Source organism: Chiloscyllium punctatum, chromosome 33 (genome assembly GCF_047496795.1).
Source record: "Chiloscyllium punctatum isolate Juve2018m chromosome 33, sChiPun1.3, whole genome shotgun sequence".
Classification (NCBI taxonomy): Eukaryota; Metazoa; Chordata; class Chondrichthyes; order Orectolobiformes; family Hemiscylliidae; genus Chiloscyllium; species Chiloscyllium punctatum.
This window is the reverse complement of record NC_092771.1, coordinates 12,106,562-12,128,520: the sequence shown is the minus strand read 5'-3', so window position 1 is coordinate 12,128,520 and position 21,959 is coordinate 12,106,562. Positions and strand designations below refer to the sequence as shown.

At 44.6% G+C, this 21,959-nt stretch overlaps 1 protein-coding gene across 6 annotated transcripts in view; it reads left to right on the top strand.

The window, feature by feature from the left end:
• The window catches only part of LOC140458437 (sorbitol dehydrogenase-like), a 39,884-nt gene extending 19,167 nt beyond the window's left edge, over positions 1-20,717 (top strand). For all 6 annotated transcript variants that reach the window (XM_072553003.1, XM_072553004.1, XM_072553006.1 and 3 more), the window contains 6 exons: positions 1,222-1,381; positions 9,389-9,507; positions 11,536-11,601; positions 17,774-17,955; positions 19,077-19,198; positions 20,027-20,717. In XM_072553003.1, coding sequence (XP_072409104.1) covers positions 1,222-1,381; positions 9,389-9,507; positions 11,536-11,601; positions 17,774-17,955; positions 19,077-19,198; positions 20,027-20,183 — 806 coding nt within the window. In that variant the 3' untranslated portion in view covers positions 20,184-20,717. The remainder of the gene's footprint in view (positions 1-1,221; positions 1,382-9,388; positions 9,508-11,535; positions 11,602-17,773; positions 17,956-19,076; positions 19,199-20,026) is intronic.
• The last annotated feature ends 1,242 nt before the right edge of the window (positions 20,718-21,959 follow it).

Below are 21,959 nucleotides of genomic sequence, written 5' to 3'. Positions count from 1 at the left end.
CTAACAAGAAGATTTATTTCATGATAGTAATAAGTACACCTACAGTTGGTTAAACATATTTACTAGAACCATAGGGAACTGGTACATATCAATATATTCCCTCCAAAAGCTAGTTTTTAAAAATTCATTCATGGGTTGAGGGTGTTGCTGGATAGGCCAGCATTTATTACCCATCCCTAAGTCAAGAGGCAATCACATTGCTGTAGGTCTGGAGTCACATGTAGGCCAGACCAGGTAAGGATGGCAGTTTTCTTCCCGAAAGGATGTTCGTGAACCAGATGGGATTTTTCTGACAATCGATTGATGGTTATCATTCCAGATGTTTATTGAATCCAAATCCCATCATCTCCCATGGCTGGATTTGAACCCAGCTCCCCAGAGCATTACCTGGGTCCCTGGATTAACAGTCCAGCAATAATATCACGAGGCCGTTGCCTCCCCGAAACTCGAGTAGAAGTCTAGAATAGAACTCTTTGTTTCTATCCACACACGGTAAGACATCAGTAAAAGGGGTGCAGCTGATGTAACATTAACACTGACCTCAGAACCAATGCCTAGTACAACAGTTCTCTCTACACAACATTCCATGATATATCACACATTCAGTAAATGCTGAAGAAACTCAGCAGATCTGGCAGCATCTGCAGAGAGAGAAGTAGCTAAATTGATTCCCATTATCTATTAATAACAACTGGGATGAGCCCTAACATAAAAAAGGTTTTGGGTGTAGGTTTGCTCACTGAGCTGCAAGGTTCATTTCCAGATGTTTCATTGCCCTACTAGGTAACATCTTCAGTGGGCCTCAGGTGAAGCAATGCTGAGAATTCCTGCTTTCTAGTTATATGTTTGCGTTTCTTTGGGTTGGTGATGTCACTTCCTGTGGTGAAGTCACTTCCTGTTCCTTTTCTCGGGGGTGTAGATGAGGTCTAACTCAATGTGTTTGTTGATAGAGTTCCAGTGTTTCGGGTCAGAACTTCATCATTTTTTAATTTTTCTTGTATGGCCAATCCTTCCTGTTCACTTCCAAAGTCACATTTCAAATCGTGGTTGGGTCTCCTTTCTCTAGAAGGTCTGTATCTCTCATCCAGTTAATAAGCAGGAGGCAAACACATATTTCATACCAACGTGGGGCCAGTATAATGGTGACCTGTCCTAAGATAATAACCAGTGGTTTACTCTTGCGTTGATATACTGAGTGTCGAGGTGTTTGCTCCACTGCAGGTGATAGGGTCGCCATTGAGCCGGGAATCCCCAGAGAAATTGACGAACATTGCCGAACTGGGCGTTACAACCTCTCGCCAACAATCTTCTTCTCTGCCACTCCTCCCGATGATGGGAACCTTTGCCAATACAATACCCACGATGCCAGCTACTGTTACAAGTGAGCATCTGTTTCTTGTAATAATATATTTATGAAGATCCTTGGGCAGCTCTGTGTTAAAGAGTGAGAATTGGTTATGTACAGCTTGGGGGCTAACCACTCCACACGAGGAGGGGGGATGGTGAGGAAGCAGGTCTTCTGCAAACTATGACGGTTTGAACATTTGACGTCTCTGGAACTATACTTGGTGGAGTTTAGAAGGATGAGGAGGGATCTAGTTGAAACTTACAGTTTACTGAACAGCCTGGACAGAGTGGACGTTGGGAAGATGTTTCCACTGGCAGAAGAGACGAGGACCCAAGAGCGCAGACTTAGAGGAAAGGGAAGATCCTCTAGAACCGAGATAAGGAGAAATCTCTTTAGCCAGAGAATGGTGAATCAGTTGAAATCATTGCCACAGAAGGCTGTGGAGGTCATTGAGTATATTTAAAACAAAGAGAGTTAAGTTCTTGATTGCCAAGAGGGTCAAGGCTATGGGGTGAAAGAGGGATTAGATTAGATTAGATTCCCTAAAGTGTGGAAACGGCCCTTCAGCCCAACCAGTCCACACCGACCCTCTGAAGAGCAACCCATCCAGACCCATCCCCCTCTGACTAATGCATCTAACACTATGGGCAATTTAGCATGGCCAATTCACCTGACCTGCACATCTTTGGATTGTGGGAGCACCCGGAGGAAACCCACGCAGACACGGGGAGAATGTGCAAACTCCACACAGCCAGTTGTCCAAGGCTAAGAATGGGCTTGAGAAACTTATCAAACATGATTGAATGGCAGAGCAGATTGATGGGCCGAATGGCCTAATTTCTGCTCCTATGTCTAATAGTCTTATGGTATAGGGGCTGCACTGTGTGCTTTATTCTGCACTGCACTCTAGTTATCTAGCCAACTGAGCTAATTGCGTCAACTGAGGTTACATTGAAGGTCCCACCTTCTCAACCTCACCCCTTCTCTGAGGCATGGTGACCCTCAGGTTACACTACTACCTGTTGTCGCTCTCACTATTGAGGCAGCAGCACTGTGATCCTCTGGGGCGATCGAATCAGCCCCTTTGGCCCATCAAGTCTGTCCTGCCAAAAGTAAATAACTACCTATATTAGTCCCACTGCACCTGAATGTTATAATATTGCATGTGCTCATGCACATACTTGTAAAAGGTTGTGAGGTTTCCCACCTCAATTACCCTTCCAGGTAGTGACTTCCAGACCCCTGCCACCCTCTTGATGAAAAAGGTATTCTTCCAGTCCCCTCTAAACCTCACTTTAAAATTATGCCTCCTTGTTATTGACCCTTTGACTGTGGGGAGCAGATGCTTTATTTTTACCTTGTCCATGCCCCTGGTAATGTTACACATGTTTATCAGTACTTCTCCCAGCTTGCTTTGCCTTGAAGCAAACAGCTTATCCAGCCCCTCTTCATAGCTGGAACATGCTGGTGAATCTCCTTGGCACTCACTCCAGTGCAGTCATACATTGTCGATTTTATACCTCAGTTCTGATCCCCATGGTGGGTTGAAGCAATATATTATGGGGTAATGTGATAACGTTAGGAATTTATAAAAATGGAAATTTTGACTGCGTGGATGGAGAATGCTAAAGTCCTTTTTCCTTGGGTATTAATCTGGCCTATGTCCTAAATACCCAGTTAAACACACATGCATAGCAACTCAGGTGGAGGTTCAGTGGTTAGCACTGCCACCTTACCATGCCAGGAACTTGGGTTCAATTTCCACCCTCAGGCGACTGTGCAGAGTTTTCACCTTCTCCCTGTGTCTGTGTGGGTTTCCTCCAGGTGCTCTGGTTTCCTCCCACAGTCCAAAGATATGCAGGCTGGATGTATTAGCCATGGGAAATGCAGGGATAGGGTAGGGGGCAGGGTTTGGGTGGGAGGGTCAGTGTGGACTCGATGGGATGAATGGCCTGCTTCCACACTGTCGGGATTCAATGTTACTGTGGCCCTCAAAGAAAGAAAGTGTTGCAATTCCTGTGAGCTGAAGTGTTCTTGTTTATAAGACAGTGGTGTGCCCTAAGCAAACAGTAGGTCTATTTATTAAACTTTTTGGATTGGATTTCCACTGCACACCCCTGTCACATGATCAAGAGACAAATATTGTGCTCATGTTACAGAGCTCCAGAACAGTGACATATCATTAGTTTTGGCAAGTAGGTACTTGAAGTAACAGAATATGCCAGTGTGTATTTGAAACCAGCTTATCAAAAAAATTACGCAATAAAATCTTTCAGGTTACTTTGCAAATTTTCCAACGACTTCTTTCAGAAAGGAAATTAAGAACAAAGAATCTCTATGCAAGTTTTGACTCTCACGTGGGTTCATTCGACTAACAGCATTTTACCAATTCTGTTCCTAACTTGTCTACACTCCTAGCAACATGCCATGATTTAATCTAAAAGGGTTACCCTATCTTAGAACTCACGTATTGAATACATTTCCTGCTGGAACTTGGATTTGGCAAATTCTCACTGTACTGCCGAAGATTTCTCTTAAAAATGGATTTAATCGCAGAGAGAATCACAGAGTTGTTGCTGTGCAGAAGGAAGCCATTTGGCCCATCGAATCTGCACTGGCCCTTTGAATATGCAATTTGATTTAGTGCCATTTTTCTGTCATCCTGTAAGTTGTTCTATATAAATAATCAGCAGTGCCCTCTTGAATGCTTCAATTCAACTCTGCATTCTAGACAGTGCACTCCAGACCCTTGTACCATTGCAGTTCGACCTCCCTATTCTTCGATTCCCACCCCCTCAGAATAAGGGCTAATGTTCCATTAGAGTGTTGCTGGAAAAGCACAGCCGGTCAGGCAGCATCCAAGGTGCAGGGAAATCAATGTTTCGGGCAAAAGCTCTTCATCAGGAATGAATGAAGTTCCTAATGAAGGGCTTTTGCCCAAAACCTCAATTTTCCTGCTGCTCGGATGCTGCCTGACCTGCTGAGCTTTACCAGCACCACTCAAATCTTGACTCTGATCTCCAGCATCTGCAGTCCTCACTTTCACCTAATATTCCATTTGCCTTCCTGAATATCTACTGCCTGTCTGTTCAAGCTTTCTGAGTACCTTGCACAAGTGTCCCCCAAGTCCCTTTGTGTGGCAGCTCTGCACAGTTTCTCTCCATTTAAATAATATTCTGTTCTTTTGTTCTTCCTTCCAAAATGAACAACGTTGCATTACACTGCATTTTTCAAATTTTTCCCATGTACTTAATCTATCAATATCTCTCTGTTAATTGCTTGTATCCCTCTCACAGTCAAAAAGTGCGGTGCTGGAAAAGCACAGCCGGTCAGGTACAATCCCAGGAGCAGGAGAGTCGACATTTTGAGCATAATCTCTTCATCAGATGCTTTTCCAGCACCGCATTTTTTGATTTGGATCTCCAGCATCTGCAGTCCTCACTTTCTCCCTGTATCCCTCTCACAACCTACCTTTCCTCCTATTTTTGTGTTGTCTGCACATTTGGCTATAGTACATTCACTTCCTTCTTTCAAGTCACACATATCTATTGGAAACAGTTGCAATCGCAGCACAGGTCCCTGTGAAACCCCACTGGTCCCAGAAATGAACCCCTTAACCCCACTCACGGTTTCCTGCCCATTAGCCAGTTCTTTACATTGTTCTCTAAGTCTAACTGTTCTAACAATATCTTGCTGAACTAGACAACAATTCTGAACCAATCACACTTGCCTCTCAGGCAATGGACTTTTAAAAACCTCTCATAAAATAGAGGATTATGTGGGACAGAGATACTCATTAGTCAAATGTCAAGAAGATTGAAAGAATTCACTGAGTCCAAAGTACAGAATGCTTCCTCCTGAAATAATATGACCTTATATAGATTTTACTAAGATTAGCAACATTAATGGTGTGATTTAAACTGTTTGAAGTGCAGTTGACTTGTGTTCGACAAATGCAAGTGTTGTATTTTGGGAAGACATACCAGGGCAGGACTTGCACAGTCAGTGGCAGGACCCTGGGGAGTATTGTTGAACAGAGAGATCGAGGGATGCAAATACATAGTTCTTTGAAAGTGATGTCACAGGTAAACAGGATGGTGAAGAAGCCATTTGGCATTCTTACCTTCATCAGTCAGAGCATTGAGTACAGGAATTAAGACATCATGCAAGACACTGGTAAGAATACATTTGGAGTACTGTGTACAATTCTGGTCACCCTGCTATAGGAAGGATGTTATTAAACAGAATAGGCACAAAATAAATTGCAAGTTTGTTACTGGGACTGGAAGGTTTGAGTATAAGGAGAGGCTGGACAGGCTGGGACCTTTTCCCCTGGAGCGTAGGAGGTTGAAGGTGTGACCCTATAGAGGTTGATAAGATCATGAGGGGCATGGATAGGCTGAATAGCCCAGGTCTTTTCCCCAGGGTAGGGAGCCCAAAACTAGAGGGCATAGGTTTAAGGTGAGAGGGAAAAGGTACAGAAGCCTGAACACACTCACCAGCCGATTTCATAACAGTTTCTACCCTACTGTTGATAGAATACTGAATGGGCTTCAAACTCTTAACATTTGCCTATATCAATGTCTTTATTTTTGCACCATTTTCCTATTATTTACTTATCTATGCTCCCTAACTCTGTAATCTGCCTGTATTGCTCACAAAATAAAGCTTTTCACTGTGCCTCGGTACACGTGACAATAAATTCCATTCAATTTTCCATTTAAAAGAGGCCGAAGAGGCGCCCTTTTCACATCGAGGGTGGTGTGTGTGTGTGGAATGAGCTGCCAGAAGAACTGATAGAGCTGAATACAATTAGAACATTTAAAAGACATTTGGACGGGTACATGAAGGGGCAAGGTTCAGAGAGATATGAGCCAAATGCAGGCAAATGGGATGAGTCCAGTTTAGGATATCTGGTTGGCATGGGCGAGTTGGACTGAAGGGTCTGTTACCGTGCTGTATGCCTCTATTCATTCATCGATGCTCAATTTGAATGGAAGTGGCTCTGAAAAACCCTCTTGTGACATTTAACGCAATTGATTTATATGAACTTTTAATTAAAATCCTGAGAAGTTACAAAATGTCTTTGAATGAATAGAAGACGGACTCTCTTTAGTTGTAAGGCAGGATTTCCCTTGTGAAATTTTGGGGACCTGAGCTCACTGCTGCCATGTCACTGTGTTCCACTGCACCCTCTCCCACTCTCACAAAGCATCATCCCCCTGAAATCCCAGATCTTCTCGCCCAACACCCCCACTCTGCCAGTTCATTCACTTAGGGACCATGACGATTGGGAAGCCTCAAAGGGGAATCAGGGTGGGAAAAGGCATGGGTAACGCTGTTGCCAGTGGTTGATTGTCAGTCTGTATTTGTCAGTTACTGACGCACATGTAGCACTTCAGTTTAAGGGAAGTCCTTTCTGTACTCTCATCAGGCGGCACGGTGGTTCAGTGGTGAGCACTGCTGCCTCGCAGCGCCAGACACCTGGGTTCAATTCCTGCCTCAGGCAACTCTCTGTGTGGAGTTTGCACATTCTCCCTGTGTCTGCGTGGGTTTCCTCCAGTGCTCCAGTTTCCTCCCACAATCCAAAAATGTGCAGGTTAGGTAAATTGGCCATGCTAAATTGCCCGTAGTGTTAGGTGAAGGGGTAAATGTAGGGGAATGGGTCTGGGTGGGTTACGCTTCGGCGGGTCGGTGTGGACTTGTTGGGCCGAAGGTCCTGTTTCCACACTGTAGGTAATCTAAACTTGGAACTTTCAGAAATGCTGCTCTTGATGTTATAAATCATAATTACATGCCTGCCTGGTATTTCCCTGTATCTTGTCCTTGAAATTCAACCTGTCTGTATATCAACAGGCCAGACTTGAGATGAAATGACCTTTATGCCTCTCCCTTCCTCCTACAGTGCTCACTAATGAGGAAGCTAATGTCTCTCTTCTCACGGAAACTGGTTGGACTAGATAGACATCTTTACAAATGCAAAAGGCTCAAGGTTATATTCAGCTGCTGCCTATGACCTGCAAAGGGAAAGATTTGCATTTATAAAGCACCTTTCATCATGTCTCAAAGTGTCTCACTGTCAGTAGAGTACACAATTTGGAGATGCCGATGTTGGACTGGGATGTACAAAGTTAAAAATCACACAGCACCAGGTTATAGTCCACAGGTTTATTTGGAAGCACTAGCTTTCGGAGCACTGATCCAGAGGTTTGCATTGACAGCCACCTGATGAAGGAGCTGCACTCCGAATGCTAGTGCTTCTGAATAAACCTGTTGGACTATAACCTAGTAAAATACACAGTTGCAATGTGGCAACCAACTGGTACACTGCAAGCTCCCCACAAATAAAATCCATTTATGACTGGATCATCTGCCTTTTCTTTTTAGAAATTATAAAATAAACCTTTTGTTTTCGCCTCATGTCTTAAAGTTCATTTTAATGGAAAAGGCTTGGTTGGTAGAACTCTGGGTATTGTTGCTGAAATAGTGTTCCTGTTGTGAAAGAACTTCAGAGGGTTTTGGAACTGAAGTCATTGTTGGCCACATCACATCTACCACATTGTATCCACCATGTTATATCTCCCACACTGGAACTATCCACATTGCTTCTGCCTCATTGTATCGACCACACTATCTATCCATACTCTTTCTTCCTCATTGTATCTACTGACATTGTATCTATCCATGGTGTATCTATCTACATTGTATCTACCACATTGTATCTATTCACATTGTACCTATTTACATTGTTCTTCTCCAAATGGGCCCAGAATACTGATGTGAGCACCATTGAATCAGTATTATTTTTTGCTTAAAAGATCTTTACTCCCTTTCCATCACATGGACATTAACTTAGAGTGGCTCGCTAGTGTAGAACTTGAATATTACTGAAGTAAGAGGGTTTAGTGGAGTCAAAGAGCCACACAGCATAGAAACAGACCCTTCAGTCCAATCATTCCATATCAAACATATTCCCAATCTAAACTAGTCCCACCTGCCTGCTCCTGGCCCACATCCCTCCAAACCTTTCCTGTTCATGTACTTATCCAAATGTCTTTTAAGTGTTGTAACTGTTCCCACATCCACCACTTCCTCAGGAAGTTCATTCCACACGCAAACCACCCACTGTGTAAAAGAAATGCCCCTCATAATTTAAATATCCCCCCCATCCTTGGGAAAAGATGACTACCATTAACTCTATGTATACCCCTCATTATTTTGTAAAGTTCTATAAAGTTGCCTCTCAGCCTCCTTTACCTGAGTGAAAAACCTCCCAGCCTCTCCAGCTTTTCGTTATAATTCAAACCTTCGACACCCAGGAACATCCTGGTAAGTCTCCTCTGAACCCTTGCCAGCTTAATAATATTCTTCCTGTAACTGGGTGACCAGAAGTGAACTCAGTACTCCAGAAGAGCCTCCACCAAGGTTCTGTACAACCTCAACCTGACGTCCCAACTCCTGTACTCAAATGACTGTGCAATAAAGGCAAGTGTGCTAAAAACCCTTTTAACCATCCTATGATGCAAACTTCAAAGAATTATGTACCTGAATCCCGAGGTCCATCTGTTCAACAGCACTACCCAAAGTCCTACCATTAACTGTATAAGCTCTACTCTTGTTTGTTTTACCAAAATGCAATACTTTTATCCAGACTGAACTCTTTACATTCACCATGGCATGTGCAGAAATTACAAGCTTGAAAGGGAACAATAAATCATACTGAGTTGTCAAGCTAACTTTGATTGCAATGGAAAATGCATCTGGCAATTATGATGCTCTGCAATATCAAGGAACAAATCCAGGCACTTTTGAATTAATCAGAAGGATGGGGCAGAATAGCTCCCTGATGTGTTCTCTGGAGTAATGCTTTACCCAATCACTTGACTTGCCAACCCCATGCAGTGTAAATAGTTGTTCCCTTTGAAATGTGACATTCTTGCATCTTGTCCTGATGAGGGCAAGACAAGAAACCTTGAATGGTAAGCCACTTTATGTTTCAGGAAAGCTCAGTGTTTGTGTGCTGTTTCATTCTTGTTTCAGGCTCCCTGAATCTGTGAGCTTTGAGGAAGGTGCTTTGATTGAACCCCTCTCTGTTGCAATTCACGCCTGTCGTAGAGGAGGGGTTACAATTGGCAGCAAGGTCTTCATTTTGGGGGCAGGTAAGCCCATTGCATTTTTGGGGCAGGTAAACTCATTGATTGTGTGAGTAACTATTAGCACTGCTGAAAATTTTAAATGGATTATTTTTGCATTCTTCCATTTATTTTCACTCTTCCCCACCCCAGGCAGTCTCAGTCTTAATGTTCAAGGAAGGATGTACTTGGATTGGAGGTGCTACAATGAAGCCTCTGTATACTGATCCTTTTCATGAGTGGCTGAATCAACTGGGTCCGTATTGTCACAAGTGTAGAAAAATGAGAGGTGATGTCATGGAATCTCTACAGTGTAGAAGTAGGCCATTCAGCCCATTGAGTCCACACCAACTCTCCAAAGACCATTTCACCTAGACCCAGCCCTCGCTACCCTATCTGTGTAACCCTGCGTTTCCCATGGTTAACCCACCTCGCCTGCGTATCCCTGCACACTGTGGGCAATTTAGCATGGCCAATCCACCTAACTCGCACATCTTTGGAGTGTGTGAGGAAACCGGAGCACCCGGAGGAAACCCAAGCAGACACGGGGAGAATGTGCTAACTCCACACAGACAGTTGCCCGAGGGTGGAATGAAACCCAGGTCCGTGGCGCTGTGAGGCAGTAGTGCTAACCATTGAGCCACTCGCTGAAATGTACAGGATTCTGAAGAGTAGAAGCTGAGAGGTTATTTTCACTTGCTGGGGAATCTAGGACATGGGGCTCAGTCTCCAGATAAGGAACCTTCAGAACTGAAAAGGATAAATTTTTGTTGAGCAAAGGTATGAAGGGATATGGGCCAAGACAGGTATAGGGAGTTAGACCACAGCTCAGCCACAATCTCATCGAATGGTGGAACTGGCTTGAGGGGCTGAATGACCTGCCTAATTGAGATGAGGAAATCTTCCTCTGCTCAAAGGGCTGTGAACCTTTGGTATTTTGTACCCCAGGGAGTTGAGTATACTCCATTGTTGACATAATTAAGACAGGCATAGACTAGATCCCCGATATGGAGGTGAACAGGAAAGTGGAGAGGTAGAAGATGAGTCACAATCATTTTGTTTTCATTTTTCTCTCTTGGGTTGTCAAAGTCAGCATACAGCCTATCCCGAACTGCCTTTGAACAATCTTCGGAACACTTTCCCTTATATGCCTTGGTGTCGTGTTTTGAATTTACAATGCTTTTACGAAATGAGGCCAAAAAACTGCAGATGCTGGAATCCAAGCTGGACAAGCAAGAGGCTGGAGGAACACAGCAAGCCAGGCAGCATCAGGAGGTGGAGATGTCAACGTTTTGGGTGTAACCCTTCTTCAGGACTCGGGATGGGCGTGGGAGAAGCTGCAGATAAAAGGGGTGGTGGGAGAGAGGGGGATAGGTGAAGACAGGTAGAGGGTACGACCTGGTTGGTCAATGGGAGGAATGAATCTGGTTGTTGGCAGGGAGGAGTGGAAGGGAGGGAGAAGGACTGGGAAGGGAGTCGGGGGATGGGAAGGGAGGTTATTTGGAATTGGAGAACTCAGTGTTGAGTCCTCCGGTATGTCAGCTGTCCAGGCGGAAGATGAGGTGTTATTCCTCCAACATGTCTTATGACATGAAGTATCTGGGAGTGTTTTGATACATTAAAGATATCAAATCAATACATCTTGGCATTGCAGTAAAGCAGCAAAAGAAGCATTCAGAGTTTTCAACAAATTCACATGCCTCCTGTAGACTGGGAGGGACACATTTGATTGCACTTTGTTGAGGAGTCAATGAGGTGTAAAGATAATTCGCAGAAAGAAAAATCAGATTATGCCTAAATTCCATAAATGTTCTGGTTTCGTTTCTGCAGAAGTTGCAGAATTTCAGTCATGTCTGTTGAGTAATTCTTTGCAAATGGTTGTCAAGCTTAGTACCAGAGAAAGCCATTCATCAGAGAGTTGAGGGCATTGTGTCCCAGTTCTCAAAGACTCGCTCCTACAGAGTGCAGGCCAGCACTAAGAGAACTTTACTCTGTTACTTTGCCTTGTACCTGTCCAGGATTTTTTCTCACAAACATCTTGTTTTTTTGTGAAAGGGCCAATTGGACTCGTGAATCTGCTGGTTTCCAAGTCCATGGGAGCGTCTCAGATTGTGATTTGTGGTAAGTTGTTTGTTTCGCATTCTGCTTAACTTTGAGTACTGAAGGATGTATTCTCAATCCAGAATCAATGCATTGTTAACATGTCAGCATTACCTTTGGCGATATCAAACCTGAAACGGATATAATCGATTAAATGGCTCACAAATCTGTGCCTGCACACAGGAGAAAATTAAAGTTAAAATCTAATAGTGTATGTAATTTTAGTTTATCTCTACGCTGCCTCCTTCTAATTCCTTATTTGCTATTTTCACTTCAGGCAGAGAAATTGTCTTTTGAAACTGCTTCCGGGTTTCTCTGCTTTAACATTTTGTAGGCCAGAAGGAGGCTTTTCGGCCTGCCATACCTGTGCTGGCTGTCTGAGAAAGCAATCACAGATGTGCCCTTTTCCCTCATGCCAGCTTCATATTTATTCTTTTAAAGTATGTCACATCTTGGAGTCATACAGCACAGAAACAGATCCTTCGGTCCAACCAGTCCATGCCGAATGTAATCCCAAACTAAGCTAAACATAATCCCGCCTGCCTGAGCTTGGCCCATATCCCTCCAAACATTTCTTATTCATTTACTTATCCAAATGTCTTTTAAACATTGCAACTGTATCCACATCCACCACTTCCACAGGAAATTCATTCCACACATGAACCATTCTCTGTGTAAAAGAATTGCTCCTTGTGTCTTTTTTAAATCTTTCACTTCTCACCTTAATAAGATGCCCTCTAGTCTTGAAGTCCCCCAACCTAGGAAAAAGACACCTGCTGTTCCTCTCATCTATATACCTCACGATTCTATGAGAACCATAGAATCCCTACAGAATTTGGCCCATCAAATCCACACCAATCCTCCAAAGAGCATCCCGTCCAGACCCATCTCCCCCACTCTGTGTTTCCCACTGTTAATCCACCAAATCTGCATATCTTTGGACTGTGGGAAGAAACCAGAGCACCCAGAGAAAACCCACGCAGACACGGGGAGAATATGCAAACTCCACACAGACAGTTGCCTAAGGCTGGAATTGAACCTGGATCCCTGGCACTATGAGGCAGCAGTGCTAGCCACTGTACCAATGCTACAGAAGTTTATGAACTTGTCTAAGGTCATCCCTCAACCTTCTACACTCCAGTGAAAAGTCCCAGCCTATCCAGCCTCTCCCCTATCTCAAACCCTCCATTCCTGGCAACATCCTGGTAAACATCTTCTGAACCCTCTCCAGCTTAATAATATCCTTCCTATGACATATATATACATAAGTATGTAAGTTAACTCGCTGGGCTTGAAGATTTGTTTTCAGATGTTTCGTCACCATGACTGGGTAACATCATCAGTGAGAGTCTCTGGTGAAGTGCTGGTGGTATGTCCCGCCTCTCTATTTATAGGTCTTGGTTTCTTAAGGTTGGTGATGTGATTTCCTGTTCTTTTTTCAAGAGAAGGTAGATAGAATCAAAGTCGATGTGTTTATTAATGGAGTTCTGGTTAGAATGCCATGCCTGGAGGAATTCTCGTGCATGTTTTTTTGCCTGTCATAGGATGTGTGTGTTGTCCCAGTCAAAATGGTGTCCTTTTTTGTATGGAAATTAGTGATAGTGGGTTGTGTCTTTTGGTAGCCAGTTGGTGTTCATGTATCCTACTGACAAGTTTCCTGCTAGATTATCCAGCATAGTGTTTTTTACAGTTCTTGCATGGTATCTTGTAAATGACATTAGTTTTGCTGACAGTATCTAATGGATCCTTTAGGTTCATTAGTCACTGTTTAGGTGTGTTTATAGAGTCATAGAGATGTACAGCATGGAAACAAACCCTTCGGTCCAACCTGTCCATGCTGACCAGATATCCCAACCCAATCTAGTCCCACCTGCCAGCACCCGGCCCATATCCCTCCAAACCCTTCCTATTCATATACCCATCCAGGTGCCTTTTAAATGTTGCAATTGTACCAGCCTCCACCACTTCCTCTGGCAGCTCATTCCATACATGTACCACCTTTTGTGTGAAAAAGTTGCCCCTTAGGTCTCTTTTGTATCTTTCCCCTCTCACCCTAAACTCTCTAGTTCTGGACTTTCCCACCTCAGGGAAAAGGCCTTGTCTATTTACCCTATCCATGACCCTCATGATTTTATAAACCTCTATAAGGTCACCCTTCAGCCTCTAATGCTCCAGGGAAAACAGCCCCAGCCTGTTCAGCCTCTCCCTATAGCTCAAATTATCCAACGTTGGCAACATCCTTGTAAATCTTTTCTGAACCCTTTCGAGTTTCACAATATCCTTCCAATAGGAAGGAGACCAGAATTGCAAACAGTATTCCAAAAGTGTCTGAACCACTTTCCTGTACAGCCACACATGACCTCCCAACTCCTGTACTCAATACCCTGACTAATAAAGGAAAACATGCCAAACGCCTTCTTCACTATCCTATCTACCTGTGACTCTTCTTTCAAGGAGCTATGAACCTGCACTCTAAGGTCTTTTTGTTCAGCAAAGGACCTTACTATTAAGTGTATAAGTCATGTTAAGATTTGCTTTTGCAAAAAGCAGCACCTCGCATTTATCTAAATTAAACTCTATCTGCCACTCCTCGGCCCATTGGCTCATCAGATAAAGATCCCGTTGTAATCCAAGGTAACCTTCTTCGCTGTCCACTACACCTCCAATTTTGGTGTCATCTGCAAACTTACTAATTATACCTCTAAGCTCATATCGGAGTCATTTATATAAATGAAGAAAAGTAGTGGACCCAGCACCGATTCTTGTGGCACACCATTGGTCACAGGCCTCCAGTCTGAAAAACAACCCTCCACCACCACCCTCTGTCTTCTACCTTTGAGCCAGTTCTGTATCCAAATGGCTAGTTCTCCATGTATTCCATGAGATCTAACCTTGCTAACAAGTCTCCCATGGGGAACCTTGTCAAACGCCTGACTGAAGTTCATATAGATCACATCTACCACTCTGCCCTCATCAGTCTTCTTTGTTACTAAGTCAAAAAACTCAATCAAGTTTGTGAGATATAATTTCCCACGCACAAAGCCATGTTGACTGTCCCTAATCAGTCCTTGCCTTTCCAAATACATGTACTTCCTGTCCCTCATGGTTGTCTCCAACAACTTGCCCACACACCAACATCAGGCTCACCGATCTATAGTTCCCTGGCTTGTCCTTGCCACCTTTTTTAAACAGTGGCACCACGTTAGCCAAACCATGTTGCAGTGGGTCTGGAGTCACATGCAAGCCAGACCAGCTAAGGATGGCTGATGTCCTTCCCTCAAGGATATTAGGATGGGATTTTACCAAAATCCATGATAGTGTCATTGTCACCATCTCGGAGGTTAGCTTTCAATTCCAGCTTTTATTAGTTGAATTTAAATTCCACCCACTGCCCTGGTGGGATTTGAACTCCTGTCCCCAGAGAATTAGCTCTGGCCTCCGGATTATTAGCCCAGAACCATTTGCACTAAATCACGACCTCCTCCATTCCTCATTAATCATGTGAGCAGTATTGTGACCAAAAGCAGAACTAGGTCTGCTATAGACCAATTGTCTTTCTATAATTTATTCATTGGTGTTGACTCCCCAGGTAATTGGTGGCACGATGGCACAATGGTTAGCACTGCTGCCAACAGCACCAGGACCTGGATTCGATTCCAGCCTCGGGCGACTGTCTGTGTGGAGTTTGCACATTCTCTCCGTGTCTGCGTGGGTTTCCTCCCATAGTGCAAAGATGTGCAGATTATGTGGATTGGCCATTTTAAATTGCTCATAGTGTCCAGGAAAATACAGGCTGGGTGGAGTAGCCATGGTAAATGTGGAGTTACGGGGAGTGGGTCTGGGGGGGTAGTCAGTGCGGACCCGATGGGCCAAATGGCCTTCTTCCATTCTGTAGGGATTCTCTGATTCTATGAATTGACTGCCTTAGCTGTCTATCTTATGCTGTCCTTTTACTGTTCGCATTCAGTCCATTTCCTCACCCTCCCCATCGTGTTGCCATGGTCTGGCGATGGATGAGGCCAAGGACCTGCATGTCCTTGGTGGAGTGGGAGGGAGAGTTAAAGTGCTCAGCCACAGGGCGTTGGGTTGGTTGGTGCGGGTGTCCCAGAGGTGTTCTCTGAAACATTCCGCAAGTAGGCGGCCTGTCTCCCCAATATAGAGGAGGCCACATCGGGTGCAGGTGCAGCGGATACAGTAAATGATGTGTGTGGAGGTGCAGGTGAATTTGTGACGGATATAGAGGGATCCCTTGGGGCCTTGGAGGGAAGTGAGGGGGGAGGTGTCGGCGCAGGTTTTGCATTTCTTGCGGTTGCAGGGGAAGGTGCCGGGAGTGGAGTTTGGGTTGGTGGGGGGTGTGGACCTGACGAGGGAGTCGCGGAGGGAGTGGTCTTTCTGGAACGCTGATGGGGAGGGTAGGGAAATATATCCTTGGTGGTGGGGTCTGTTTGGAGGTGGCGGAAATGACAAAGGATGATACGATGTATCTGGAGGTTGGTGGGATGGTAGATGAGGACCAGTGGGGTTTTGTCCTGGTGGTGATTGGAGGGGCGGGGTTCAAGGGCGGAGGTGCGGGAAGTGGAGGAGATGCGGTGGAGAGCATCGTAAACCACGTCTGAGGGGAAATAGCGGTCTTTGAAGAAGGAGGCCATCTGGGTTGTTTGGTATTGGAATTGGTCCTCCTGGGAGCAGATGCGGTGGAGGTGAAGGAATTGGGAATATGGGATGGCGTTTTTACAGGGGGCAGGGTGGGAGGAGGTGTAATCTAGGTAGCTGTGGGAGTCAGTCGGTTTATAGTAAATGTCTGTGTTGAGTCGGTCGCCCGAGATAGAAATGGAGAGGTCTAGGAGGGGGAGGGAGGAGTCTGAGACAGTCCAGGTAAATTTGAGGTCGGGGTGGAAGGTGTTAGTAAAGTGGATTAACTGTTCAACGTCCTCATGGGAGCATGAGGTAGCGCTGATACAGTCATCAATGTAGCGGAGGAAAAGGTGGGGGGTGGTGCCAGTGTAGCTGTGGAAGATGGACTGTTCCACATATCCGACAAAGCTGGGGCCCATGTGGGTGCCCATGGCTACTCCTTTGGTTTGGAGGAAGTGGGAGGATTGGAAAGAGAAGTTGTTCAGAGTGAGGACCAATTCAGTCAGTCAAAGCAGGGTGTCAGTGGAAAGGTACTGGTTGGTTCAGCGGGAAAGGAAGAAGTGGAGAGCTTTGAGGCCTTCGTGATGGGGTTCAGTGGGAAAGGAAGAACTTTTTTTTTCTTTTTTTTCTAGTGCTTATTTCTTCCCCAGCACCCATGGTGTGTGTGTGCAGATGTGAGACACAGTGAAAGACACAAAGTGCACGAATCTTTATTCAATTTCCACCACCAGGAAGATAGGAAAACACGCGAGTGGCCAGTGACAAGCAGTGCCCTTCACATCAAAGGGCAACGCTGTGTGATCAAACAGTGAAGGGGAGGGTAGGGACTAAATCAAAATAGAGTTGGACGGGGAGGAAGAACCTTTACTGTGGTGTCAGCTACTTAAGCTCTCTAGCTCCACCTAGAGGGTTAAAAAATCTAGTACAATAAATATAGATCAGGTCAGAAGTCACAGGACACCAGGTTGTAATCCAACAGGTTTACAGAGGAACCTCAATTATCCGGCATTTGATTAACTGAGCTTTGCATCATCCAAACAAGATCACAAGGTCCCGATGTATGGCTAACTATGTTATCCGGCATCGATTATCTGGCATTCAATTAACCGAACGAAATACTCTCTACCTGTGTGTTTTGGATAATTGAGTTTCCTCTATATTTAAAATCACCTGATGAAGAAACAGTGTTCCAAAAACTTGTGATTTTAAATAAACCTTTTGGACTATAACCTGGTGTCATGTAACTTTTGACTTTGTCCATCCCAGTGCAACACCAGCACCTCAACATTGCAACACAGACCATTGACTAGACCAATGCAATCAAACATAGGGTTTGAGGAACATGCTATTCTAAGGAAAGGTCACTGGAACCAAAATGTTAATTCTGCTTTCTCTCCACAGATACTGCCAGACCTGCTGAGCTTTTCCAGCAAATTCTGTTTTTGTTTCTGATTTCCAGCATCCGCAGTTCTTGCAGCTTTTTACAACCAAACACAGATCTATTAAACCATTGAGCACAATGATTAATATTGCCACACAAGTAATTCTAACGTTTCAGATTTGTCACTGAAAAGACTGGAAAAGGCAAAGCAGATGGGAGCCAGTTTCACAATCGCAGTCGAGCAGAATATGACACCTCAGGAACTGGGTCAGAAGGTGAAGCAGATCCTCGGTGGAGCTATGCCCGATATATCCATTGAATGCACTGGAGCAGAGCTATGTGTCCAAGGTGGTGTCTATGTAAGTATGGAACTGGTATGGCTGACACTGACAGGTTAGATAGTTGGATAATTTTAAACAAAGATTATAAATGCACGAGAAACTGTTCAAGAGAAACTTCACATGACTGATTCCAAGAGGGGGAAGGGGGTTGTCTTAAGAGGAAAGGTTGAGTAGTTTGCGCCTGTACCCGTCAGAGTTCAGAAGAATGAGAGGTGATCCTGTTGAAACATATAAAATCTTGAGGAGGGGTCCCTGGAGCGTCGGAGGCTATGGGGTGACCTTATAGAGGTTTACAAAGTTATGTGGGGCATGGATAGGATAAATATACAAAGTATTTTCCCTGGGGTGGGGGAATCCAGAACTAGAGGGCATATGTTTAGGGTGAGAGGGGAAAGATATAAAAGAGACCTAAGGGGCAACTTTTTCACGCAGAGGGTGGTACATGTTTGGAATGAGCTGCCAGAGGAAGTGGTGGAGGCTGGTACAATTGCAACATTTAAAAGGCATTTGATGGGTATATGAATAGGAAGGGTTTGTAGGGATATGGGCTGGGTGCTGGCAGGTGGGACTTGATTAGTCATAGAGATGTACAGCATGGAAAGAGACCCTTTGGTCCAACCCGTCCATGCCGACCAAATATCTTTGGTCAGCATGGACAGGTTAGACCAAAGGGTCTGTTTCCATGCTGTACATCTCTATGACTTGTGACAGAGTGGATGCTGGGAGGCTTAGGTGATTGTGAAGGACTCTGCTTCTCAACATCTCCCCAAATCTCAGGCTAAACCACAACCAATCGTCTCTCTCTAATGAAGGGGCCACCCTAAGGACATCGAAGACTATGGCAACTTTACCTTTCATATTCCAAAATGATTACCTTGTACAACCCCAGAGTAGGGATCTCCAAGGTAGTGCAACTTTTACTCTAAATACCCTAAATCAGAATTTGTGATTGATTTGATCACAAAGAGGGTTGATGGTGACATCTTGACTGAGAAAGTGCTTTTGTTTTATTAAATCCTTGGCTACTATCACAAACTGCAGAGGTTTAGGACAGGAATTTTGACAGGTGAATCTATGACTGCCTGAAATTGTAAATGAGTGTCTATTGTTTATTCCAACTATTTCACGTGTTTCCTTAGGCGACCAAGTCTGGAGGTGTGTTGGTTCTTGTCGGGTTAGGCCAACCTTCAGTAAACATCCCCTTGTTCGATCTGTTAGTCCGAGAAGTGGATATCAGGGGAGTTTTCAGATATTGCAACACGTAAGTACTTTAAAAAAAAATTATTGTAAAACTCCTGAATTCACTTGACTGATTATTATGGGTTCAGTGGAAATCTCAGAATTCATGCTGATTTTTCATTAGTAGTAGTTGTAGTAGTCAATCAGAACCCTGGACAGTGGCTCAGTGGTTAGCACTGCTGCCTCACAACGCCAAGGACCTGGGTTCAATCCTAGCTTTGGGTAACTGTCTAAATGGAGTTTGTACATTCTCTCTGCGTCTGTGTGGGTTTCCACCAGGTGCTCTGGTTTCCTCCCACAGTCAGAAAGATGTGCAGTTGGGTGGGTTGACCATGCTAATTTGCTCACGGTGTCCAGGGATGCGCAGGCTAGGTGGGTTAACCATGGGAAACGCAGGGTTCCAGGGATAGAGTAGGGAGCTGGATGAGATGCTTTTGGGAGGGTTGGTGTGGAATCGATGGGCCAAAGAGCCTGCATCCGTAGGGATTCTAAAGAATTAGACAGGAGCTTGGGAACTCTGCAGGTTGCCCATTGCCTCAGCCAGTCGGAGTCAGGTTGCTGACCAATGAGCTCCCTTTATTCCTGAATGTTTGAAATTTGATATTCTTGCATTTGTCCTGATGACAGCAAGGCACAGAGTTTCTATTGAGTGTCTCTCCTTTCCTGATGAATACGTGAGATGTTCCCGGACATGTATCTTTACTTTTGAAGGTGCCAAACAACTTGAAATGATTATTTCACTGTAACACTGAATGGCAGTCAAAAATATAAAAGGTGGATGTGGAAGACTATCGACAAGTAAAAACCAGGACTTGAATGATCCTTTCTCTTCTCGTTCCTGTCACTTCAGGTGGCCAGTGGCAATCGATATGTTGGCTTCAAAGCGTATTGATGTGAAACCTTTGATCACTCATCGCTTTCCCCTGGAAGAGGCTCTCAAAGCGTTTGAAACCACACAGAAAGGAGTGGGAATCAAAATCATGTTGAAATGTGACCCGGACAACTAGAGTGCCCCGAGAGAGTTGCTTCTTTTTCTGATGTGCAGGGTGCACCTCCACTCGTAATTATTCAGGGGTAGTCCACTGGCCAGTGGATAATTGTGCACATATCATTAGCGTGGGTGGGTACCTCGGCGTTAGGCTTCACTTTGCTCAGTATCATGTCAATTTTTTTTTAATTGTTCATTTTTAGCTGCCCTGGCACACCCAGAAGCTGCAGTATCTGACAGCTCCAGATCAAGTAAGGAGCAGTCATCGAAATGGAGGGTGTAGGTGACATGAGGAACAGTGTTGGGGGGCTTCACAATGATTATTCATGTCGAAGGGCTCATGAGATTACCTTGAAGTCTTTTTTTCAGAATCATTGCATTACTTACCCATTTCTTCAATCTTCTGAAATTTGCAATACTTGAATTACTGCACTATGGAATGTCAGATTGAAGTAAATATTGAGTCTTATTTATTTGATTTACAGGTTACAGAATAGCAATATAATGTAGTTAATTGAAGGGTCAAATAACAGAATAAACATGATGCAATTGATCTGTGTATGTGTTCCGATCACTTTAATCCCCAATGACAACATCTTTGCTGAATTCACCTGGTGCAGACTAGCTGCCTGACCTATCACGCGGACACTGTAATCATCGGAGCTGAAATGTCAGAACCTGGCATTCCCTAGTTTGGTCAAGGTCCAGTAAGGGTTAAGGGCCAATAACATCCTATAATCCTATTGTAACACAGGACTAAAGCACATGTGAGCCAGGCTGGCTATAAACCGGTCCAGGACAGCGAGCTGAGGAGGGAGTCATAATCTGCCGATTCCCTATGCCTCTTCCGCAGTTATGTTAATGCTTGGATATCCTTGGAGAGGGAGCACACAGTGTCCATCAATGTTCTTGATGCCTTTAGAGAGAGAGAGAGAGAGAGAGAGAGAGAGATGGGCATCGCATGGGATGTACCGGTCTTTGCCTCCCTCTCCAACTCCATTTGGATTTAGTCCCTTCCCTCTCTCACTACCTCCTCTTCACTTTTGATAGTCTTCATTGCCCTCAATTGGCTTTTCATGTCAATATTGAATTGGCCACGTGGATGTTTTCACTGGTGACAGTTAGTAGTTTGTAGTGATTTTGGCCTTGGGAAGGTCACGCAGCTGTGAGTGAGAACTCTCCTGGGGAGAAGAAAAGAAGATGCCCACACAAACCAGATCATCGAAAAGTTACCACACGAAAAGAGGCCATTCAGCTCTTCAAGTTAGCTGAGTAAATGGGCTTCAGCCCATTGATTTTCTATCCCACCAGCTTCAGTCTGACAATACGCTCAAGCTGATGTGAAAGAACTTCTTCCAATGGCCAACTGTGGACCTGAGACTCCAGAGACAGAAAATGAATTGGTGAGGGCTCTACTCCTTCTCTCAAAACAGTAGAGCCTTGGTTGTCAAAGAGTTGGGAGCAAGCAAATGCCAGTTTGTATTCATAGAATCAATACAGTGTAGAAGCAAGCCATTCAGCCCATCAAGTCCACTCCAAAGAGCATCCCACCCAGACCTACTGTATCCCTGTGATCTCACATTTCCCATGGTTTGTTCACCTAGCCAGCATATCTGGATGCTGTGGGCAATTCAGCATGTTCAATCCACCTGACCTGCACATCTTTGGACTGTGGGAGGAAACCGGAGCACCCGGAGAAAACCCACGCAGACAGGGGGAGAATGTGCAAGCTCCACACAGATAATCACCCAAAGATGGGATTGAACCCAGGTCCCTGGCACTGTGAGACAGTAGT